Source organism: Pieris brassicae, chromosome 5 (assembly GCF_905147105.1).
Source record: "Pieris brassicae chromosome 5, ilPieBrab1.1, whole genome shotgun sequence".
Taxonomy (NCBI): Eukaryota; Metazoa; Arthropoda; class Insecta; order Lepidoptera; family Pieridae; genus Pieris; species Pieris brassicae.
This window is the reverse complement of record NC_059669.1, coordinates 20,408,111-20,435,434: the sequence shown is the minus strand read 5'-3', so window position 1 is coordinate 20,435,434 and position 27,324 is coordinate 20,408,111. Positions and strand designations below refer to the sequence as shown.

General features: G+C 33.0%; 1 protein-coding gene across 1 annotated transcript in view; it reads right to left on the bottom strand.

Annotated features, from left to right (window-relative positions):
- LOC123709569 overlaps positions 1 to 27,324 on the bottom strand; it is a 99,939-nt gene that overhangs the window by 32,400 nt on the left and 40,215 nt on the right. The window contains exons 2-4 of the mRNA XM_045660980.1: positions 26,012 to 26,122; positions 20,200 to 20,332; positions 2,849 to 2,994 (exon numbers count right to left, since the gene is read on the bottom strand). Coding sequence (XP_045516936.1) covers positions 2,849 to 2,994; positions 20,200 to 20,332; positions 26,012 to 26,087 — 355 coding nt within the window. The 5' untranslated portion in view covers positions 26,088 to 26,122. The remainder of the gene's footprint in view (positions 1 to 2,848; positions 2,995 to 20,199; positions 20,333 to 26,011; positions 26,123 to 27,324) is intronic.

Below are 27,324 nucleotides of genomic sequence, written 5' to 3'. Positions count from 1 at the left end.
TCTGAAATTTATATGACGGGATCTAGGAAACGAGTTATGTCGTTATGTCTTTTAACCACGAAATCAATCACAATAACGTCTTAAATTTGTATCTTCATGTTAAAGTATTTATTGTGGATCATAAATTGGTAACTTTATAACCATCGTGAAGTTCGAATCCGGAAAATGAGTACAATTCAATATATGGCTTCAATATATACGCAGTAATCTATATTAATTAGTAAAAAAAATTTTGATTTTCCTAATTCATTTTATTATATTTGTTTTTCGTTTTGTGCGTATATGTTTTTCATTGTTTGTGCATTCTTGTCGATTTAAGGTCACCTATTAGTACAGGATTGTGTTTTTTTAAATTAACTTATAAAGTAAAATAAATAAATATGTATACTACGTAAAAACCGATTACGCTATAACTCCAATAAACCAATAAAAATGACTTCACATTTCTATGACCCTTAAACACCTACATTAAGTTTAAATAATTAAAACAATAAGGGAATTCGGCCTAACCTTCATTAAATCCCTAAGGATGAAGACACGCACGGCAAGCCACGCAACAGATGCAATGAAATTAAGTTTTGACCTCGTTTATGAGGACACAAGTTACAGGGCTTACCGTTTAAGTTAAATTTATAATGTAGCGAGCGTTAATGACTCAGCTTTGACATTGTGCCTTTTTTAGGGTTAGTATTATAGAAAGGTTTTGTACAAGTGTTAGAAATAGGTACTACAACCCTTGAGACGGCCTATTAGTAGTTACAGAGTATTAAATAGAAAGAAAGTCCTTTGGTGCACAGCCGGGTATCAAACCTATGACCACAGAGATAAGAGTCGTAAACTCTAGCATTGATCAATCGCAAAGGCATATAAAATGAAAGCCAACACAAGAAAGGTTCCAATACATACGAATCAGACACTTACTGATTAGAATAATACATCTATTTTTTGTATTATTTTCAAAACAAATGAAGTGAATTATTTTCATTTCATTGTCGGGTAAATGTGTTGTAACAAATATTTAACTATATTTGTTCACAAATTCAGGGAACATTTCTCGCAAGGAAAGTGATGATTAATGACACAGCTGTCAGGTTAAAATGTTTCGTTTATTTATAAAATGTACTGCCTTTATAAAACGATTATTTTATTATTACAGAGTTGTTTTACAACGAAATTGGTGCGGTTAAATTTAACAAAAAAAATCTAACTCGTAACTAAATTAATAATCGTCTTTGCAACTCTGTAACTGCACGTTCAAATCCTAGCAATAATTTTATTGCAATGAACTGGCTTGTATTCAATTTCTTTTCGTTTTCAATTTTTTTTTTAATTTAAATTAATAATGCGTTATTTATACACTTTTTAAGATAAACACTTCAATAATATGACATGTAATGGATTAGTCTAAATAGATTCCAGTTCTTACAAATTATAATATGTTTAATAATTATTATTTTTGTCGGTTTCGGTAGATATTTAACCCACCGGTTAGTTATAGAAGAAGCCTATAGAAGCTGTTTATTTAACAAAATGCTTATATAAAATTATATATTTAAATGAAGTAACTCAATTTGAATTATATTAACTTTTATGAGCTTAATGTTAAAAGTACTATTACTTGGAATTCAATTAGAACAATTCACTCTGCCAATCCTTAGAAGCCTTAAAGTTACCTATTCACGCCAAGTATGAATGAAAATTACAAAGTTTATAGTAATTTAAATGAAAATACCCAGTAGTTTGGAGTAATTAGTTTTACAAGGTCTGAAACTTTGTGAATCAATTAACATTTGGACCCACCCATTGTATGAGTTATATGTATTTGTTTATCGTCTTTTAAATGAAGTGTATGGAAAATAATCTAACAATTTATACCAACAATACCTTTTACAAAAGCCTATAATATATTTATAGCTTCTAAATTGCAGAAAGTAAAACTGTATTTTCCGTAATTAAAAACAACGTCTAAAGCATGTCCAATAGGATTGATTTTGGCGAGAGGAAGTCACAATCGTTATTTGGTTTATACATTTGTAATTTTATTTAATTAAAAAAAAGTTAGTCTTGTAATTATTACCGTCCACTTTTAATTGATTGGCCGTGTACATCAGTTTTAAAGAATTCGTCAAAAAATTATAAAAAATGCCGCGGATTAATTTACACGATACAGACTACGTCATACAATTAAATTTTACTAAATTAACGAAGATCTTAGTGAAAAAGACAAAACTATTTGAACTAGTGAATTAGTGTTTGTGCACGTTACTATACATTGAGTGGAAAAAAAATAACACAAGGAAAAAGTGTATTCCCTTTAATAGATACTGTAAGTAGTGTTATTGGACACTTTCTTTTATGCCCTTAAAGTCCTTATTAGTAAACTAGGTTAGACTTAAATTACTTTTTAGTCTTAAGTTAGGCTAGATTAAAATATCCAGGTACAGGTATGATATAAAACAAAAAAAATGTTAGTAAATTTCCTTTCGTTCCCCTCTTATTGCAAGAGTTTATTTGATAAATTACTTAAAATATGATTATCCGAAGCAATTATTGGTTTGCCAATCGAGCCTACTTCGGAGCTATATTGTCAATGTGTGTTAATTACAAATTGGAGGGCAAGTGTCGGGCGAAAATATAAAGATACCTTCAACCAGATGTTATAAACCTAACTTGCTTAAACTTAAATATACATTTCTACTTCCGTTATACTAAGAACAAATTCTATTTATGGCCGCGTTACGAGAAAATGAATTTTTATTTATATTCACCGAGCAAAGAGTGAATTTCCATTGTGATTCAAAATAGAGAAATAGAACTATAACTGGCAAGATTTCCTATGTATCCTTACCCAGTGTGCGGAAGACAATCGGCCGACTTCTGTACTTGTGCCCTCCCCACAAGGCTGCTACAGTCACCTGGTACTGAGTATCTGCCTCCAGTCCGCTCAATATCACTGCGTCCGAGTTTCCAGCAACTTCAAGGACCACTCTGTAACTAATCGATGATGAGTCAATTTCGTTGTTTTCTATTAACATGCAGATAGTGGCAAAGATATTTTAATTGCTGCATAACATTGGCTCTTGGCTCTACAAATTTCTTTAACTTTCTACAATTAAAATGTATTGGATTTAGTATTGTCTTTTGTTAACATAGCACCGTGAGTCATTTTTGCAAAAACCCGTCATCTTTTAGTCGATATCAACTTCGGGGTAATAAATACTGATAACACAACTTTCTCTACAGCTGTGAGTGTTTTTGTCTTCAGTCACCGTGACCACGCACTTTTTTAAATTTAAAATTATGTAAATAGTTATAAGTTTATAATATACATAGCTTCAATCCGTTTAAAAAGTGTTTTCTTAATGTATTGGATTGCAATTATTCTATAGTATCGATCGTAGCATTTTTTTTATAGATCAGTGGACAAATGGGCAGGAGGCTTACCTGTTAAGTGATATCGCCGCCCATAGACACTCAATGCCAGACGGCTCGCGAGTACGTTGCCGGCTATTCAAAAGGATCCTCTACCACCACTATGGAATAATTGCAATCGAATGCATTTTAATTGTAAAAAGCGTAATCGAGCAATTTTTTTGCTTATGATACAAAAAATCTTAATTTGTCGTATTTTATATCCCATCGCAAATATATAAGCTTGCCAAAACTCCTTAACTAATTGTATTGCCAAAGTCATAGATCACCTTGACACCTGTCAATTTTAGATTTATAGTGAGGTAATTATGAAAAAGTACTTATAGGTTTCTATTTAATTACTTTAGATTTATTATATTTGTCATAATCACAATGTGGGTATGGTGAAATATTCCATCAGTAATCATTGTATTCGTTTCTCTAACACAGTTCTCTTTAGAACAGATTTTTTTATTATGAATGGTTTATTAGAGAACGTAACGCATAATTATTACAATGAATTGGTGAATTTAAATATATTTTGCCCGCCGATAGTTACCAAGGCATAACCCTTGGTAATCGCTGACGTTGCACTCAGCGATTTCGCCGACTATAGTTTATTTGAAAGTTATTATTGTATTCGTATTATTTAGATTTAGATCAGTCTTGTAGTAGATTTCAAATTGTAAAGACATATAAATAAATAAATTCTTTTTTTAATGTCTTTTCGGTCTGCCTGAACATAACTGGCGCAGTCGGTAGGATTGCACGTTTAACTAGGAAAACCGCGAATCAAACTCTTCAAAGTCCCCTGGTAAACGGCGACTCCCTAGTCGCGTTACTGCAATCCAAAGGAACCTCATCAAGGGCGGTCACCGAGATCCACGCGGGTACACCTGGAGCATTGGGCGTTCCCTCGTGCTGCTACGAGACTCGACAAGAAATGCAGTTGCTGGTCTGGTGAGTACTCTCGCTAAGCCAAGTTTCCTGCTCTATTTCCTGTCCTAGATATAGTTTTTTTTTATATATATAATTAATGAGTGTTTAAACCTAAAATCGGTTTAAAACTTTAACATTATAACAATAGGCTATTGTCTTGTTCTCACATCGGACGGGCATTCCTTAGCGTCACGTTACGCGTATTGTTAAGTGTAAGCGGATCTACATAGAAATTGTTATATTTTATAACTTTATTAATTCATATAATTAAATTCAAAATATGTCGCTATTAGATTCACCGCATTTTAAAATTTTGGTAGATCTTATTCCCAAATATGACGGAACTAAGAAATTACTTAATTTTTATATTAGAGAGGTAGAAAATGTTCTCGAACAAATAGAAGTCGCGGGGAGGAACCATCCCACATTGCTTAGCGTAATAAAAAGTAAGTTGAGCGGTGCGGCTGTAGAGGCAATCGCCTATGAGACTAACTTAGATACGTGGAACAATATAAAGACAGCTCTTATTCGTCGCTTGGGCGAACCTCGCAACGAAATTCAAGTAATGCAGGAGCTTACGAGGTCGCGTAAATTTAAAAATGAGAACGCCGAGTCCTTTGGCAAACGACTTCGTGAGTTACTGGACACCCTGTTATCTATAGGAAACCATGCTAATAAAGGTTATTACGAGGAAATGGTAATTGAACAGTATGTTAATAATCTAGATTTCCATGTTTCATTAGGCGTTAGAATAGCGAAACCAGATACACTAGAAATGGCGATAGTGGCAGCTAGACAGGAAGAAGCGCGACTTGCTCTTAACAAGCCGGGCCCTTCGACATTCTATAACGGTACGTTTAGGCAAAAGGAACCGAACTTTCCTCAACATTCACATAACAACAGGTTACCCTTCCCATCTCGACTACATCTTCCACCCACACATCCTCAATTTAGACCTGATAACTATGTACCTCAAGAGAACAATATGACCCCAGAACAACGACAACCACTAGTTAAGTCGTTACTCCCATGGAAGAACCAACAAGGAGGTAGAAGCTCTGGAAACTTCCGTAAACCACTCAATATTCCTCAACAGGGTCATCATGCACATAAAAATTCGGATGTCACCATGCGGTCAGTGTCAAAACCCCAAAAACCCCCATATTTAATTGAAGAGGTATTTTATACTGAGAATAACCCTTATAATTCGGACCCGGAGTTCCAAGGTACATGTTATAATTGTTACAATAGTCTACAGGACGAAAGCGATGTCGAGCCAAATTCTTGTCAGGAGGAAGCCGAATACAACCCGGATTTTCACGAAGCTCAGGGAGAGGAAGATCGGAGGTAGTGAAAATCAACGTCCAAAATACCGACCATCTACCGTACATAGAGCTGCCGGAGTTTCAAGGTAAGTTCTTAGTAGATACCGGTGCCAGTCGGAGTGTTGTTTCATCTGATGTTATTTTTGGCAATATTTGGGAACAATTGGTTGAGTTCGAGCCTTTCGAAATATCCACCGCACATAGTAGATCACGTCATAAGTACATAGTACACCTCCCTTTACCACCAATTTTTAACACAGATACAATTCATAAATTTTTAATTTTCGACTTTGACCCAAAATATAAGGGACTAATAGGATGTGACTTACTGAAACATTTAAAAAGTAATATTGACTTAAATCGAGGAATATTACGTACAGAAACAGCGAATATACCAATTTATTTTAATCATCCTTTGCGTAAAATTAAAATTGAGCCCAAATGTGAGAAGGTAGTAAGAATAAAGACTAATTATATAGATGGACAGTATATTCATAACAAACACTATTGGTCTGAAGGTTTGGAATCCCCCACAGCGTTAGTTACAGTTAAAGCCGGTTCTTTTAAAACTACTGTTGTTAATAGTACTGACGAAAACATGTTTATTTACGATAAATCCCCTATAGAGTTGGAGGCTTATTCTGAAACTAAGAACGAGTTTGTAGAATTAAATACATTAAATGCTAACATAGACGTAGATAAGGAGCTCTGTGACAATTTGAATAAAATTCGAACTGGTCACATGAATGAGGAAGAAAAGCGAGAAATTACTAGGCTTTGTTATCGTTACCGCGACATTTTTCATTCAGAAAATGTACCATTAACTTTTACACATGCAGTTAAACATCAGTTAAGATTGTCAAATGATACACCAATTTACGTTCGTAGTTACAGACAAGCCCCACAACAACGTGCAGAAATACGTAACCAAGTTGATAATTTACTAAAGCAAGGTATTATTAGAGAAAGTATTTCACCATGGTCGTGCCCAGTGCATATCGTACCTAAGAAACCGGACGCATCTGGTAAAGTTAAATGGAGACTAGTAATAGACTACAGACGACTTAACGACCGGACAATTGAAGACAAATATCCCTTACCTAACATACACGACATACTTGACAGATTAGGACGTGCTCAATACTTTACTACTCTTGATCTTGCTAGTGGTTATCATCAAGTGGAAATGCACCCAGAAGATATAGAGAAGACAGCGTTCACTACTGAACGAGGTCATTATGAATTTTTGCGCATGCCATTTGGACTTAAGAATGCACCTAGCACATTCCAACGGTTAATGGACCATATTCTTAGAGGTTTACCGAACGTTTATACATACCTGGATGACGTTATCATAATAAGTACGTCATTACAAGAACACATAGAAAGGCTGCGTGAAGTTTTTGAAAGATTTAAAACTCATAACCTTAAGGTTCAGTTAGATAAGTCGGAATTCCTCCAAAAACAAGTAAATTTTTTAGGCCATGAACTTACAGACGAAGGACTGAAACCAAATAAGGACAAGATCAAAGCTGTACTTGACTTCCCGTTGCCTAAAAACCAAAAAGAAATCAAATCATTTTTAGGACTAGTAGGTTACTACCGCAAGTTTATTAAAGACTTCGCAAAGTTAACAAAGCCTATGACAGTTTGCTTAAAAAAAGGCAGAAAAATTGTGCATACGGCAGAATTCTTAGAGTCATTTAACAAGTGTAAACAAATACTTACCAACGATCCGATATTGCAGTACCCCGACTTTGACCAACCGTTCATATTGACAACTGACGCATCTGACTTTGCTCTAGGCGCTGTGTTATCTCAGGGTAGAGTAGGATCTGATAAACCCGTAGCTTATGCGTCGCGTACTTTATCAGACTCAGAGTCGCGTTATTCCACTATCGAAAAAGAGCTTTTAGCGATAGTGTGGGCAATAAAATATTTTAGACCCTATATCTTTGGACGTAAGTTCACAATTTATACTGATCACAGACCCCTTACATGGTTGATGTCGCTAAAAGATCCTAATTCAAAGTTGACGCGCTGGCGACTGAAATTGGCGGAGTATGACTTTAATGTTGTTTATAAGAAGGGACTGCAAAACACTAACGCAGACGCACTATCTCGAGTCAAGATATTTCATCACAGCATTGATTCACTTGCAGTAAACCTTGACGATAATGAAGACGATGAATTAATTGGTCGAATATTTGAAAATGTCCGTATAACTCAACAAAATGACAGACAGACTGATGACGAACCGATGGCAGGCCCGAGTAGACAAGATGATAACTTAGACCCAGACGTACAACTAGACCCACAGAGCCCCTCAATTGCAGAATCAGCTATTGATAAAAATCAACTAAGTGAGGTAGAATTAGTTAGTACTAATAATACCCAACCAGATAATGAAAATAACGGTATCCCTATTTTATCTGACGCAATCGATAGGCAACTAAAACAATTTCATATTAGGTCAACCCCAGGTACCACTTACAGAGTAGAAGATAGGTCAACCAACCGACGCACTGTTATTAAAGACGTTTTTATTCCCGTAAATAACACAGAACAGGAAATAATTCGGTTTCTTAAAGAGCACACCATTGCAGATCGCATATTCCACTGTTATTTTTATAACGATGAATTGTACCCAAAATTTTGTAAAGTTTATTGTACCACATTTAATAATCGAGGTCCAAAACTTATTAGATGTACCACGCGCGTTACGCTAGTTGAGAATAAGAACGAACAGGAAGCGTTGATTAGGAAGTATCATGAAGGTAAGACAGTACACCGCGGTATACAGGAAACACTTAAGCAATTGCACAGAAATTACCATTGGCCTAACATGTTACTTACTATTCAAAGGTATATTAACCAATGTGACATTTGTTTGAAAGCGAAGTATGAAAGAAACCCTTTAAGACCCCCTTTAGCAGTTACTGAAACACCTCGTAAGCCCTGGGAACATTTATTTATGGATTTATATTCAGCAGGAGGAGGTACCTTTCTCACTATAATAGATAATTTTTCAAAATTCGCACAGGCAGTTCCGTTAAATGCATGCAGTAGTATACATGTAGCCGAAGCATTATTACAAGTTTTCTCTGTTTTGGGACTCCCGCATAATATTACAACAGACTCAGATAATAAGTTCGATAATGACGTAATTAAGGAAATTTGCTCTCTACATGATATTAACATTCATTTTACAACCCCGTATAACCCTAACTCGAACTCACCAATAGAACGTTTTCATTCAACTATAGCTGAAATAGTTAGAATTCAGCGTATGATTAATAAAGACGACCCAATTCAGTTAATTATGAAATATGCCATAATAGCTTACAACAACGCTATTCACTCGGCAACCGGTTATTCACCACACGAGTTATTATTTGGTCACACAACTTCACGTAACCCATTGGAGCTGCACTTTCCGAAGGAATTTTATCAAGATTACGTCCTAAAGCATAAGGCAAACGCAGAAGCTATACAGCAATCTGTTACTGCCCTAATGTCAACAAATAAAGAACAGGTAATAGCCAGGCGTAATAAGCAAGCTGTAGACATCGTATTCAAGGTAGGTGAAACCGTATATAAACAGGTGGCGAAAACAGCAAGGAACGACAAAACTAAACCCGTATTTAAAGGTCCGTATAAAATTATTCACCTCCACCCTAATAATGTAGCCGAGATAATAGGTAGTCATCCAAATTCTAAATCGATTAGAGTTCATTATAAACTCCTTAGAAGGCCCCACCTTGTTCCAGGATCCTCATCGCAGGAGCAATCATGCTCTGTTCAAGAGGTGACGTAATCCTTAATCCTGTTAACAACAATCCTGGAATCCTTTTGCTTAAACAAGGGCGGATAATGAAACAAATAGATATTTTTAATTTAGCATGTGTGTATAACATGACTTATTTGCAGTCAACCATTAATGAGTTAGCGACATTATTCGCAAGCATAAATACCACAGAATTGTATACAATGCATACAGATCAAGTGCAAAATTCTTTTAGAGCTCAAATAGAACATAATCTATCTTTAGTGAATAGAAAAATTGATTATATTATTCCCCAGAATGTTAGGCGCAAACGAGGTCTTATTAACGGTTTAGGCTCAGTTATAAAGTCCATAACAGGTAATCTAGATCAACAAGACGCTCTTAAATTTGAAGCTGATATTTTGGCCATTAAAAACAAGGTTACTTCTATGCAAAAGGTTCAAAAGAAGACATTAGTAATAGCCGAAAACACGATAAAAGAATTTGGTCTCCAATTAGATAAAATCAATGAAAATCAGCGAAAGTTAGTTATGTATTTGGATAATACAACAAAGACGAATGATGTGCTAGCTAATCACGTTCGTAACTTAGACATTTATGTTCAAATAGATTTTAGTTTGCAAATTATATTAGATAAGTTAATGATATTAGAAGATGCTATAACATTTTCGCAATTAGGTGTTATGCACCCTAGTATTATAAGTCCGCAGAATTTAATATATGAATTATTACAGCTTGGAAATATATACAATTTAGAACCAATTACAGATTTAAATATAGGAAATATAAAAGAACTAGAAAGGTCAATAACAGTAAAAGCGTATAGTACTAAGCACTCATTAACATTTATTTTACAAATACCTTCTATTGATAAAAGTATATATGATCTTATTCATTTATATTCTATCCCTGATACCGAGTACCTCACCATTATACCCAAATCCAAATTCCTTGCACTTGGAAGCGATGAGTACGCATACCTCGACAACAGCTGCAAGTCGATCACCGAGAGCGTTCATCTCTGCGAGTCTCTGCAAATGAAATCCTTCACAAAATCAGAAGATTGCATCGTCAACCTCATAAAACACAAGAATGCCAACTGCAGCCGTGTTAAGATGGTACTAGGTGACAGCAAAATCCAAAAAACGCGGGACAACACGTGGCTGGTCATACTTAAGCGAGAAGAGATCGTAAGAGCACAATGTGGGACCAACACATCTTACCATCGTGCATCGGGAATCCATCTTATAACCGTAACAGAAGATTGTCGCGCAGAAGTTGCGAACATGACGCTGCAGTCACATGTCACGAAATTGGACTTAGACGAAATAATACCATTGCCCCAAAAACAAGACTCACCTGTGGATGTCGTGCGGTATCAAGTAAAATTGCAAGATCTGGAATTAGATAACGTTCGGCAATTACTGGACAAGGCTGAAGATCTGGAGAAGCAGGGTGATATTAACGATTGGCCTAAGATGATGGCAACTCCAAGCTGGACAACTATCATCCTCTATCTATTACTGATATGTGCAGTATCATGGAAAGTGTATAAAAAGTTATCAAGCAGATGCACCAAGAACGCACGGAAGATCACGCCTACCAGTGAGGACACTGGTGGAAGCTGTAAAATCAGCTTCTCTCTGAAGGACGGAGGAGTTACCAAGGCATAACCCTTGGTAATCGCTGACGTTGCACTCAGCGATTTCGCCGACTATAGTTTATTTGAAAGTTATTATTGTATTCGTATTATTTAGATTTAGATCAGTCTTGTAGTAGATTTCAAATTGTAAAGACATATAAATAAATAAATTCTTTTTTTAATGTCTTTTCGGTCTGCCTGAACATAACTCGATTCAAGATTTTTTTTTAAAGAAAATTTTAGAAATTTAACAACACGAGTTCGTTATGCACGATTAGATTGCATAATATTATTTTGTCGTACCAGGTACATAGAAATTCATATTTATTAATGCAAAGTTCTTGTAAGTTGTATGAAGATACTGCAATTACCTCAAATGTATTGAAGGTTAATAATGATTTATTCTACTGTTAGCGCGTTGAGGAAAAATTATGATTACGATGTGCACGCACGCCGTCACAAAAATCCGAGTTGGATTGGAGTTAACTGTAGTCAACATTTTAGTTTTTTTTTTAAAGTTATACTACTTCTTTTATCAGGTTAGGAAAAAATTGCGAGTGTAAATTTTTTCTACAAATGTAGAATAAGACGAAAGTTTTTTAGAAAGAAATTTTCGAAAATATTTTTGTCTTGTTACGTCAAAAATTGTTAAAAAAATACTAAATTTATAACAAAATTAAAAATGTAGAGTATTATGACATCAATTAACAATTATAAAGATTAGATCAAAAACTTCTAACAAACATTGAATGTACCGACAGTTTATGCGGTTACAAATAATTATTCTAAAAAAAATATAATATTTGAAAATGTCGTTTATAACAGGAAAGAAACGTTTCCTAGCCTTTTGGTCATCCTCATATTGCAAACGCATTGAAGCTGTATAAGGCCATACAGAATTAGAATAATCAGTACTCAGCGAATGAATTTAAACGGCTTCGTTCGTTTGTTTTTTTTAGCACGTCAACCAACTTATTGTTAATTTTATGGAAATTGTTTCGAGAGGAACCACATAGATCATTATTTATCTCATAAAGGGGAATCGGAATATTGACACCTTGGACTACGAAAAATTAGGTGATTATCCATTAGGAATAATGACGCATTGTTACGGTGACACCAACAGCGAACTCCGGTATCGCCGCGACGTTTGCTCCTGCCCCACAGATGTCGTATTATTGTGCGTATATAAACACAAGACTCACGTCAAGTATTCATTCACATCACCCACATCACGTGGCTCTAGTTAATCTTAAGTAGTTTTTTGTATATTTAATAATTAAAAGAGTAATCTTTTGTTTAAGTTTTTTGTAATATTTCACGAGTTATTTTGAATTTGCATTGTCGTATCTCGTTTGTACTATAAGCTACGGACGCGACTGAACATTGGAAATTCCTACCCTAACATTATAATATCCCATAATTCAAGGTCATAACGCTGAATCTCATCCATGCGTCGGGTCTTCCTAGAAAAATGCGAGGATCGACCCCCTCTCCAATACCAAGGCTGACCATGCGTAGTACTCATGAACGGGTCCCACTGTTTACTGGTTGAACTTCAATCGGTGTAGGACATGTATTAATTATTTTCTGATTTTATTGACTTTGACACTAGGTATTCGCATGATGTTCCCACAGTAGCATAAGTGAAAGATTCAGTTTTCTTTTTGTCCCAACGTAGTTCAGGCAATTTTTTTTTAGTTTTTAATTTTTTAAATGAGCGCAGTAATCTCCCGTGCAATTTGATACCACCAAGACGTTATAATTGAATAACATTCTCAATACAATTTTTCATTTTTTATTGTGGCTATTTTGTGGGGTTCCCATTAATCCGGAGCGGGATTTAGATAATGACCATAATTGTATATTATGTTGATTTATAGATGTTATGGAACTGTAGAGATAAAAACATTCTAGACTTAAATTGTCACTTAAGACATCTTGCACTAACTTCAAGTCGTCGTCAACTAATGCATTCGCGCATGTATTTGCCCGAGAAGATCTCTAACGAGCACCTTTGGGAGTTCTCCTGAGAAACACTCGAAGGGATCCCAATCATATTTCCAAGCTGCTTGATTGAAACCCTCAAAGAAAGCGGAAGCGTGGTCATCCTAGTCAAAACTCGCGTCGTTAAGTTGCAGATGAGGCAAAGAGAGCCGAAAAGACTTGGACTGAGGTGAAATACAAGACTCAAGACCGAACTTTCTCTGCTGACTGCCCCATCAACGGGTTACAGGACATTAAGTCAAAACTAAAATTGTATTAGTGTAGTGACATTTATCTTAAAAATTCCTACATTTGAGTCACAAAATATTCCCTTTTAGTACAGGGTCTACAATATTAACATTTGATTCGCTTTAGCTGTTTTAGATCTCTGGTTGGCTTTGAGCTTTGACTTTTATATTTATGAAACTGTGTAGCTCGCAGGTTTTTATTATAGAAAAGTTATCTGTTTGACACCTATTTTTACGAAACAAATTTCTGTGAACATTTCCAGATATATTAGATACAATATTACATTTACTTTACATTACAGTTTTAATATGAAAGTCAGATAGCCATGGCTAAAGCACATTGTGTCCAACAAAATGTTCATTGTGTGACACTGGCTTGCCTTAGAAAGTATCAATGAATTATTTTTATTAAAGTTATTAGTTTTAGATTATGATAATGTTATTTTTACGTTGCCTAATAAATGTAGTATTAATATAACTTCCATAAGATACTTTCATATTAATTACATATTTACTTTAATAATTAATAATAATAATAAAAAAATCAAATTAATTAAAAACATATAAGAGATGTTTAATCATTCGTTAAAATGACTATTGTTACTAGGTGCATGATCACGAGTCAAACGATTTGTTAAATGTCTCACATCTAATGTTTTTTTTTTTTAAGTAGACAAAGTATCTCAAAGCCAAGTATCCAAGCAGAAAAAAGAGGAAGAGAAATGAGGAGATATATACTCGTGATTCTGATAATATTGAACAAGAGAGAGCAGAAAATCATTCAATAAAATACAATGATAATTATTTCTATCCTGATATGTTGACAAAATTCAGCTTATATTTTTATTTTCTTTAATATTGGTAAAACATATTTATCTATGTATAAATCTGAACATTATGCCCTGCATTAAAATCCATCTGCTTTCCATTAATTCATTAAAGTGACAGCTTGAGAGCTATGAGACAAGGGTTGAATTAATGCACATTAGCACAAGAGCCCATAAAAGCCTTATTTCAAAAATACTACCTTTGTTTGCGAGCTTTGGTTACTGTCAATTGAAAAGATACATCTCCATACCAGGTTAAACATATGTTTTACGAGACTTACGACATCAAATAAGAAATAACAGGAATGAGAACTTTTGATTAAAATATTCGTAAAGTTTATTGTAATTTATTCCAATTATGGACAATATAACTATATTAAGTGAAAAACTAAACATCAGTAGCACTACAACCTTTAAAGTCGTTGGCCCGTTGGCCCGACATAATTTTAATAAAAAAATAGGTTCTGCTATTATATAGTAATGCTACACGCAGTCGAGTTTTTGGATCTAGGCGTGCCGCCTCAAAATGTTCTTCACCATATGAGCAAATGTTAAAAACGCATATAGAGAAGTCTATTGATTGCCGAGTGCCAAAGATAGAACCCACGGCTTCCGGTACTATCAAACCGTATTCGGACATCACATCATCATCTAAACAAATCATTCGTATAAGGGTCATAAACAGAACATATCAAAAATGTGTGCGTTGTCTCAAAATTAACTCAAACAATGAAAACCAGCTATATTATTACCTACAATTATTTACTATTAGTACATATGAATGACATGCATGGCAATTCTTACATATGTATAATTTCTTTTAAAAATAATAAATAAACACATCCTTTTGGTACCGGCCGGCTTCCAGCCTAGGTTTCGAACTTCATGAACAAAATTAAAATATAATAATTTAAAATAATTACTGGTAAGAGTTTTGAAGTTCGCAATGCGTCTTTCTTAAAGGCCGACAACACTAGCGAGCCTTCTGGGAATATTAGGCCTTCTTTTCTAATGTCGAAAATGAAAAATACTACGTTAAAATGTATATCGTAGAAGATTTTTGATGTGTTTATTCTGACTGAATTTAAATTATATAAATAGAAATGGTTGAGCATAATAAACTTCATATAAATATTAATTGACTCGGTTATGTTTAAACAACTCTCAAAACATTCCCTTTGACAGTTCATGCAACACAGTCATCAAACTGATGTTAATTTTCATTAAAATAATATGTATTTAGTTCAACAAAGTATTGGTTAATTTATTGATAACTTTGTTTTACTATATTAAATTGCAAATTCCATGGACTCACTAAATAAATACGTGAAGAATTAAAAGAATACCTACTATATTTCAACAATTTGAATCAATTGTTTCTATTAATATATATTTATATGTTCTGAATATAATAAAAAAATAAAAATGTTTATTGTGTCTCAAATTTTACATATAATACATGAGTTGAGACAAGTAGTCAGAGACACTTACGGGTTGACACGCTACATATTTCTTTAAAAACAGAATTTTCATTAACATTTTAATACTCACATACAATAACTAAAAAAACCTAAACAACATATTGTCAACCTGTCCCATTGAATACAGAAAGTATTCTTATCGTGCAAAAATAGTCTTATTATAAATTGTTTTATGTAGAAATTATTGTCAGTACAGGCTATATTATAGTATTATTCACACAACACAGGAAAACCTAGTATGGAGGCTAGTGCACTTTATTTTACCTGAATAGTTACATAGTTTTTCTATCTTTTTTCTATAGTTTATAAAAAATACTGCGTTTTGCAAAAAAAATTTTGTATGTTATGTTAGTATATTGTTACGAGCTAGGGAATCGGATAGAAAATGCTGTAGATCACTTCAATAGTTTAAATGAGGGTTTTATATAAAAAATATCACTCGCAAAAATACACTATACACACGAAAATACAGTCACTAATTACTTTAATTACGCACACTTCACACAGTACGTGTTCACTTTATTCGCACTTCGGTATTTATCTCTACAGTCAACCCGTCCTCGTAACAAAATATTATATTAGTTGACACTAACATACTAAAACAATAATTCCCATAAGCAGGTTGGTATAAAATGGTCAAAGGTTCTTGTGAAAGTTTCAGGATATTAGCTCTCGTATTTAATACTAATGCTTTTATTATGTATTTATTAAGTACTTTTTTACTACTTAAAAACTTTGTATAATGATTTATTTATGATAAAGTTATATATTTATTGATTTCAGTTTCTTAACAGTTGCGTTTATGTTATTAGTAGAATAACAAAGGTTTTGAAAGAAATAATAATAATATATATAAAATAAAAAAGCCTACTATGACTAAAGGGGAAAAGCGTACAATTCCCTGAAAGGGCAACCGCTGGCCCCCGGCGTTGCAGGTATTCATGAGCGGCATTTATAACTTTATTCATCCCTCCTAGTTTGCCTACTGCCACATAATTGTATTCAAAAATTTGAGTAATTTTATAAGTTTTATTACCGCGTTAACGAATTTACATATGATCTTCTATTAAGTTAATTAACCAAGTAATCAGCTTTCTGTGTATGATACATGTCATACATTTATGGGTTTTAAGACATAGTTTCTCCAGGATACCATCCCCGCTAAAGGAAGTATAACAAGAACACCACCAGAAAAAAAACTTCCCAATGGACACATACATACATTAATATAAGGTTAATGTATGACTAGTCTACAGTTAACTTTTGTTCACCTTTAATTAACAATTTACAACTGAAAACCGACTTTGGATTTATGCCCACTACATTAATAAGGTCAGAGCAATAATATATGAAATATCAAGTGATTAGCGTTATCTATTCTCAGCAGTGACAAGCTAGCTGCAGCTGAAAACTGAAGTAATTGCTTGAAGAGCTTTATTCGTGGGCATAATTCTACGAATGTTTAGTTAGATGACCACAAACTAAAATAGGTGTCCCAATACATTGGGACATCACGGAAAAGTCTTTAAAACATTGTAGATAAGATATTTTGCTGACAGAAGACTTTATTGTAGTTTGAAAAGTAATTACTGTACTCAATGATAATAATAAATGCTATCTATGGAATGATAATATAGTTATTTTAAATGTCGTCGTCGGCTATAAATCAATAATAATATGTTGGGACAATAAACAGTTTGAGAATTTTCTTAAAATATCACTCAATCATTTTACGTTGTTCCTTTCTTTTAAGATATTGTGTTGCTATGGAATGATAATATAGTTTTTTTTAATGTCGTCGTCGGCTATAAATCAATAATTATATGTTGGGACAATAAACAGTTTGAGAATTTTCTTAAAATATGACTCAATCATTTTACGTAGTTCCTTTCTTTTAAGATATTGTGTTGCTATGGAATGATAATATAGTTATTTTAAATGTCGTCGTCGGCTATAAATCAATAATAATATGTTGGGACAATAAACAGTTTGAGAATTTTCTTAAAATATCACTCAATCATTTTACGTAGTTCCTTTCTTTTAAGATATTGTGTTGCTATGGAATGATAATATAGTTTTTTTTTAATGTCGTCGTCGGCTATAAATCAATAATTATATGTTGGGACAATAAACAGTTTGAGAATTTTCTTAAAATATGACTCAATCATTTTACGTAGTTCCTTTCTTTTAAGATATTGTGTTGCTATGGAATGATAATATAGTTATTTTAAATGTCGTCGTCGGCTATAAATCAATAATAATATGTTGGAACAATAAACAGGTTGAGAATTTTCTTAAAATATGACTCAATCATTTTACGTTGTTCCTTTCTTTTAAAATATTGTGTTGCTATGGAATGATAATATAGTTTTTTTTTAATGTCGTCGTCGGCTATAAATCAATAATTATATGTTGGGACAATAAACAGTTTGAGAATTTTCTTAAAATATGACTCAATCATTTTACGTAGTTCCTTTCTTTTAAGATATTGTGTTGCTATGGAATGATAATATAGTTATTTTAAATGTCGTCGTCGGCTATAAATCAATAATAATATGTTGGGACAATCAACAGTTTGAGAATTTTATTAAAATATGTCTCAATCATTTTACGTTGTTCCTTTCTTTTAAGATATTGTATTGCTATGGAATGATAATATAGTTATTTTAAATGTCGTCGTCGGCTATAAATCAACAATAATATGTTGGGACAATAAACAGTTTGAGAATTTTCTTAAAATATGACTCAATCATTTTACGTTGTTCCTTTCTTTTAAGATATTGTGTTGCTAAGGAATGATAATATAGTTATTTTAAATGTCGTCGTCGGCTATAAATCAATAATAATATGTTGGGACAATAAACAGTTTGATAATTTTCTTAAATTATGACTCAATCATTTTACGTTGTTCCTTTCTTTTAAAATATTGTGTTGCTTAAGAAGAATTATTATATTTTATCCGTTCTATCGATTGTTTTTTTTTTTTCACATTTGAGTCGGTTCGATTCCCAGAGACAAGTCATTAAATGTTGTAATACTTACTTATCTAAATAAAATAAAGTCTTATTTCAGCAAAATATAGTATATACGATATTTAAAATACTTTACCTTGATGTCCTATACACAGTCCTATATAGGGCGTCCGTCTTGGGACGCCCTGTATAAAAAAAAACCTTAATATTAATGTTATTTAGTAGTATATACAGAGCAGAGCTGGCCTAGTGGCTTCAGCGTGCGACTCCCATACCTGAGGTTGTAGGTTCGATGCCCAATAGTACACCAATGGACTTTCTATGTGCGCATTTAACATTCACTCGAACGGTGAAGGAATACTTCGTAAAAAGTCAACGGCGTGTGTCAGGCACAGAAGATCTACTTGCCAATTACATTACCAATGATCATGAAACAGATACAGAAATTTGAGGGCCAGACCTAAAGACGGTTGTAGCGCCATTGATTTTTTCTAGTATAGACAACTAAATTATATAAAAAACCGAAATGTTTAATAGTTATATTTGGTTAAACCCGCCGATCCTATGACCTTTAAAGTGTAAAAAAAGTTTCGGATAGTTAGAAAATTTGCTCTGTTTAACAATCGTGATTATATTTATTTGTTGTTAATATAGTCGAGCAGTTCTAGCACTTTAGCCTCAGTACATATTTTTCTTTTTATTTCCTAGTAGGGTTGTTGCTTGGTAGCAATAAGGCCGCCCGCCCTAATAATTTATAAAACCTGTTTTTTATATGTTTAGGTAAAGAAGAATTTAATAAATCTATTATGGATTCATCAGTATTGAGTCTTTACTATATTAACTTATCCCAGTTTACACTAATTATTTTCAATTTAAATTTTCTAAAATGAAATAATACAAATATGTCACAATCATAAAGCTATGTAAGTGGATTTGATCAAGTTCCATGAATAAGTAATCAGACGCGTCTTTGTAATCTTTACAAGTAATAATATCGTGGAGTATTCTTTAGGTGAAATTCAATGTTTTTCATCAGAATCCAATCGGATTTGTGTTCGTAAATACGACTTATTATAAATATTGTTTCTTTCTTATTTATTACGAATAAGCTCACAGGCTTTAAGAGTAAATTAAAAATAGAGTTACCAAGTAATCATAAAATTTAACGTCCTAAATTGTTAGTCGGAATAATTTGGAAATTTGATATTTTGTTCACGTTTTAGACGTACCCAATTACTTTACTTAGTATACTGTGACAGTTCTTCCCGCGTCCTGGGTAAGGTGATGATACATACAAGATTGATACTGATAAAACTCATTTCTTAAATAAACATATACTCAAGCCCGAATACTAAAATTCCCGCTGGACATAACATTTGTAACAATAATATGCAATCATTTTCAAATAAAACTCCAGAACTTTACATCATAAATCAAAGACAATATTTCATCAGTCGTTATATACAATTAAACACATAAATACATTCGTCTCTTTCTGTCAAATAGCGTTTTTACGTGAAATAGAAAGACAGATAATGTTATTTCAGCTGGTTTAAAACAATAATTATTACGGAATCTTACCTAGCGTCAGAGGGCTTGTATGTAACGTCATATTTTTCCACCAGCTCAGCAGTAGTAGACCATGATACTCTCACTGTTGTCGGATTCAGGAAGGTGACTGTTATATTCTCGGGAACACCTGGGCCCATCGAACCTGAAAATTCAACATTTATATAAATTTCGTATACTTTAGTTCTACATATTCGTAATTTTTATTTATCAGTAGTATGTATAAATACATATAAGAGAGATAGTTTTTTGTCTAGTTTAATTAATTTTTTAATTAAGCCTCATTTATTCATTGAAAATTTACAAAATAAACACACACAATATATATATGTGTGTGTGATATATATATTTTCTATTTTTTTCAAGGACCTCTTATTGCGTATAGGCCTCCTCCAATTGGCTCCAACTCTTTCTGTTTTGAGCATTTTTCTTTTTTTTAAATTAAGATTACATATCACTTCAATATTAGTAAATTTATTTTTTCTACTTGACAGTATGTAGTCTACTGTACTTTTGTCTAGTTATTATTTATTTATAATGCCGATGTGATAAATAAATATTTTATGGGATAAAATGACATGTAAAAAAGTGATTGAAGGCTACGTAATTCTTTTCTATAGATTAGAGGGAAATCACGCTCACCTGATATTAAGTGATATTCGCTGCCTATGGTCTCTCTTAATGTCAGAGGTAATTAATATTGATTTTGGTGGCATGAAACTCGATTTGATAGTTTTTACGTATAAAATAGGTCACATTTCCAAGATACACAAAATACCAAAATCAATACAATCCTAGTTTACATATAAATAAGTAAATACTTTTATATGAAAACCCCTTGAAACCTTCCACAAAATCGTTAATATTTAATACAAATGTACCGTTCCGTTTCGTTTACATTTCTAAAAATGGAAACTTTTGACATAGCCCGGTATTGTACGTAGGCTATCTACCTAAATATCTAAAATTGGTAAATAGTGGTTATAAGGAATGAATATAACGTTTTTGCAATTTTTTTCATTTAACATTACATAAAAATTGAGTCCATATATTATCTAGCAATTAAAAGAATTTTAATATAAACTTATGCATTAGTGCAGCTAAATCTAACAGTCTTTGCCTTCTTCTATATTCTCTATATCTTCTTTCTTTTTTTAAACAGGGGGGAAAATGGGCAGTAGGCTCTCCTGATGTTAAGTGATACTGCCGCCCATGAATACTCTCAATGCCAGAGGGCTCGAACTTGCCGGTCTTTTAAGAATATAACTTTTAAGTCTAAGGATAGATCTAATTCTATATATCTTCAACTAGTAAAATATAACCTAACACCCGTTGCTAATTAAAAGGACATTTGCTTAAACTGTTGTTGTATTCATAACACACCTTAACTCGTATATTATTAGCAGGGAATCAATATAATAGATATTACTAAAAATATCTGTAAAATACTAACTAAAGTTAACTAGTATAGGTTTACGCTTGAATGAGTGATATTGGAATTATTATTTATTTTATTGATATACATTTTTATATAATAGATGTATTTTATGAAGCAACAGTGTTGGCCAATGGCTTCATTGTGTGACTCTCATCACTGAGGTCGTTGGTTCGTTACCCTGCTGTTCACCAATGGGCTTTCATTCTATGTGCAAAACATCATGAGAAAACCGGATTGCCCTACAAAATTTTGCCGGATTGCCAAAAAATCAGGCGTGTGTCAGGCACAGGAGTCTGATAACCTACCTACTTGTCTATTAGATGGACTGATCATGTAACAGATACAGACATCTCAATACCTAAAAAGTTTGTAGCGCCACTGGTTTTTTAAAATTAATTTGGAAATCTTTACTATCGTTCTTGTACTGATTTTCGATCACCACGCTGGAACAACTGCCTCTGTCTTAAGCGTGACTCAGAAAAATGAACCTCGACAATAACCACAACATCTTCCGTGTCTCTTATACTTCCTTAACTTATCTTTTACTTAACAGATAACGAACAGCAACATCATTATTTATCACTGTAAAACATTTTCTAGAGCAGTGTTGGTCTAGTGGCTTCAGCGTACGACTCTCATCCCTGAGGTCGTAGGTTCGATCTTCGGCTGTGCACCAATGGATTTTCTTTCTATGTGCGCATTTAACATTAGCTCGAACGATGAAGGAAAACATCTTGAGGAAACCGGCTTGCCTTAGACCCAAAAATTCGACGGTGTGTGTCAGGCACAGAAGGCTGAATCAATTCACAAAGGAATTGACAAGGAAAGGAAGGAATCACACATGAAATAGATACAAAAAACTGAGGCCCAGACCTAGAAGGTTGTACCATTGATTATTTAAAACATTTTCTTACCGAACATTTAATTGTCGTATACATTTAGGATACAAAAGCTCCAAAAAAGAATGTTTACAAAGATTAACAATTTTGAATAAGTACATAAATGTTCGTTAAACGCGCGGCGCGCTCATAAAATGACAATATATCATCGTATATTTTATATTCTGCTTATAAATGGATAAACAATAAATCCAGGTGACAGCCAATGTCATGTGTATTAAAATAGATAAATCAAAATCGAATTCTTAATCCTATAATCCAATTCAGGTGTAAACTAAGCACCTGCCAAATTTGTCAATAACTTTACAGCAGCATTTCATTTTGGAATGTGCGGCCTTGTTATGGAAAATATATTTGACATAGACGGCATATAAATTATAAAACTAATAATAAGTAATAATAAACAAAGGATTCCCAAGAGTTCTTTAAACGTACACGTATTGTCGGTGTCAATTATTTACAAAACAAAGAAACAAAGTTGGTGAAAATGTAGAACCATAACGTTTGTATGACGAATCACGTGTCTAGGCGTCACGTGTCTACGGGCTACGTGCTTTCCGTGGTTAATAGCTGGTATATTTTTGTATTTAAAAAAGGGTACATATGTAAGGTATTTTTGGTTATCATTAATACTAATTATATGATAAAGATTCAGGAGAATGCACCATAGAGAATTAACGCTGTAAAAGAAGGTCGAACTGTATGGATATAGGCTAATTTTTATAAGACATATAATACAATTAAAATATTTAAAATTTTCTTAACCCACAAAGTAATAATTAAAAAATATTAAAAAGAAAATCAAAACAAATTCAAAAAGTTTAGTCCCTGTGGCAGTGTACCTTTAACACTGGCAGCATTTCCTCGCAGTAATGCGATACTGTATTGATTAGGTATCCACAGAACGTGGCAATTTAACATTATAATTCATTAAAAGAATAGAGGCGTAAAAAAGAAGCCTTAACTGGCTTCATTCAGTACTAAAACGTTATATTATTTATTTTTGTTTCATCAAGTTAAAAGTCAGGGTTGTTACGAGCGTAAACAATGTGAAAATTAAAGTCTAAGAAAAAATGTATGATGTTGTATAGTTCTGAATGGAAGCTACAACTTCATAAATAAACTATTAACAGCCCGTAGCGATTCAACGTTAAAAGCATTTGACACAATGCAGCTTTGTACTGTATGGAATCAATACGATATGATTTCTGTATTGAATACCACAAGTGTGAACAATTGTATCCCTTATATATATAATATCAAATAGTATTTATTAACAGGTTAATAAGCTTTAACTGGACTATTTAAAAATAGTTCGTCGTTTACATAAAAAATATAAACCAAATGAAAACCGCAAAATTAAGAGTATGAGTAAAAACATTATTTTTTGGTTTGGTTTCTGTTTTTTTTTTTTGGAATGGGTCAAGTGGATGTTTGCCTTGACTTCTGCATATAATTTTTGTTGGTGAGTAGGCGTCATTACATTCTTCAAGATTGACATGTTAAAAAAGACCAGCAGGACGCCTTAGAGAGCCTTAGATCGGAAGCCCGGTGCAACTAGATAGGGAAGCAAAGTAAAAGAAAAAAATCTCGTTTCATGCTAGGTTCTAAATCTTCTTAATGGTGTCTAATTTTTTGACTCTATGTGGCATTTGTGTTTTGGATAAGCTAAACAATTATGTTACTAGGAAGGATAAAGACATAAGGCAGAAGTGTCTATTTGATGCCTTCTTCGTTCCTTCTATCTTTGTAGCTTGGACATGGACAAAAGTTCTTAATTTTAAATTGTTATTATACAAGTTTTTTAATTGTTATAAATTGGGGTAAAAACATTAGACTACGTTATTCCAAATTTATTAAACTGGCTACCATCTACACTTCTTACTAATATAACAAGAAACAATATTACATTTATATTTAAAAAAATATTACATAAACCAAACAATTATAAATTACACATAACAAAAATTATGCTAATTAGAAATTATCGTCATTTAATACATATTAATTAATACGTATTCGAATGAGAATTCTCGACAAGAATAGGTTTCTAAGGCGCGTCAATGTTTCAATTGGTTAATGACGTTTTATGTGCAGTTTTAATGGTTTGATTGTTATTATGTTATAGTTTATATGTCACTGGCCTTAGTATATATGTTAATGATTTAAATATGTTCGACGTCCTGATGGATAGAAAAACTGTGTACAGTTTATATTTCCACCACAACAACTTCCTTTATATTAAGATCATTTATACAATAAATATATGGTAATAATTTAACATTAATGGTGTGGCCACAGACAAGGCCGCTAAGGCTGCGGTTGTGAACCCAGTATCCACTGGATGTGCTAGGTGAACGATTTATCAAGATTAAGCTTAGTTCCACATAACCTCGTACTGTCGAGTGGAAGGCGTAAAAGCCATTTTCACCTTACAGATTTCGGATACAAAAAGAGGGTATTATTTGTAGTTGTGTTACACGTCCTTTGCTGTAAGCTATAGTTCTTATTTTGTATTTATTAGTTGTCTATATAAAATAACTTTCATGAAAAACGCATTAGTTATAATACAAAAGGTACGATATTTTTTATTGTTGTAATACGCAAAACTCTTTAGCTTTTGCTCCCAAAATAGGACATACCGGTTGAAATCTTTCAGCGATAAGTTTCTTGAAAATTGAACTGTATGAGGAACAATTCTAGTACGCAAAAATAGACATTATTCAATCACCTCATTCCGAAAAGAAATTAGATTTTCACTTTCTATTGATAAAACACGGCATTGTTACGTATCCCTTTCATTATATAAAACGTCTTTACCTTACTTACTTTGATGGACAAGGGTCGAAATGAATATTTACTGTACTCGTGTCATATGATAATATTAGTAGTGTATGAATAACATTTAGGGAAATAAACATCCTAGCTTATATTTAACTTGAAGTTTTTTTATTGGATTACTTTAGTATAACATAACAGTAGAAAATATAATCCAATAAGTGAGTTCAAATATGTTATTGTCAGAACATGGTACTAGCCACTTTGAACAAAAAGAAACCTTTACAACATTCTAAATTTGAATTTGACATTCGATCGTTTTATTTTGAAATATTTACGGTTTTAGAATATACAAATAAGGAAGGGAAATCTGATCATATTAAAAAAATATATTGATAAAAAGACAAGACGATATAATTAAATTATTTTTATAGTGAATACATATTCCCTAACACATTTTAAAACGACAGTTGCGTGATATTTTTTCTTCTTAATAGTGATGTAAAATAGGAGACTTCTATGCCTGACACTCGCCGTCAACATGTAAGGCATGTCGGGGTTTTCACGATATTTTTACTTGACCGTACAAGCACACAACTGGGGTTCGAACCTTATGGTTGAGAGTTCCACGCTCTGGCCTCAAGGCCAACACATTTAAATAAAACTATAAAGAGTATAGCAAAAGTGTCTCGCAAAAGGAGTTTCTTACCAGCGTATGCTAAAGGAAGAAGAAAGGAGAGCACAAGAGCGGCGGTGGCAGAGTGCGCGAGCGGCGCTCGCCGCATGTCGCGCACGCGCTGTCCCTCATGCCATGTCGCTTCTGAAAAAAAATAGCAATAAATAATCCTCCTCCTTTTATTAAACGCAAGAAACTTATATCCGGTATCATCATCAATTTATATACGGCCATCGCACTTAACCGTGTTTTGTTTCTATGTATTATTAGAATACAAAAGTATTCTTGTGTACAAAGTAATAAATAAATATATTTCAGTGGTGAAATCATGTTCTATACTACATTATATGCCTGTTTTATTCACGTTTCTTTATAAATAAGTCAATATAGCGCTAAATAAAAATTAAAACGATAAAAATAATTTGACGAAAAATGTAGCCACCGTTAGCAAATTAGTAAAGATATTTTTATTTTGAAAATATTAAAAAAAAAAAAAACAATTACCACCCATGCAAAACAGGGACAGGACGACAATTATATAAAAGGGTTATATGATATTTACTTTAAGTGAGCAAAGCTCGTTCGTGTAAAATATTGACACAGTGAAATGATAAACATGTTACACAACACTGCACGTCAAAAGCGACAGTGCAAATAGTAATGGTTACATATGGGAATATTTCTGCCTAAATAAAGGCCGAATACACACGTTATTTGAACTAGTTTATTTTACAAAGGTTTCAAAGTTTAGTATTTGTTTTAAGTTCTATATTTCTTTATATTTAATAGAACATGAATAACAGGGAATACAATTGTATGAAAAAATATAGAATTCTTCTCATGTACTTTCCAAGTAATACATATTGATTATAAACTCCGTACAGTTTCATAGCTTTTTGATGTATGAATAATAATTTAGTTTGGTTATGTATTTTTAGTAAATTATATTTTAATTTCAATATAACGCATATTAAACGTCACTCATGGAGCAGTGTTGGCCTAGTGGCTTCAGCATGCGACTCTCATCCCTGAGGTCGTAGGATCGATCCCCGGCTGTGCACCAATAGATTTTCTTTCTATGTGCGCATTTAACATTAGCTCAAACGGTGAAGGTAAACATCGTGAGGAAACCGGTATGCCGTAGACCAAACAAGTCGACGGCGTGTGTCAGCTACAGGAGGCTGAACACCTACTTGCCTATTCGATTAATAAATGATCATGAAACAGATACAGAAATCTGAGGCCAAGACCTAAAAACGTTGTAGCGCCATTGTTTTTTTTTAAACGTAATTCTTAACTTTTTGAGGCTTCATTCATAACACTCAAGGCGAACGAGCATGCGCGTC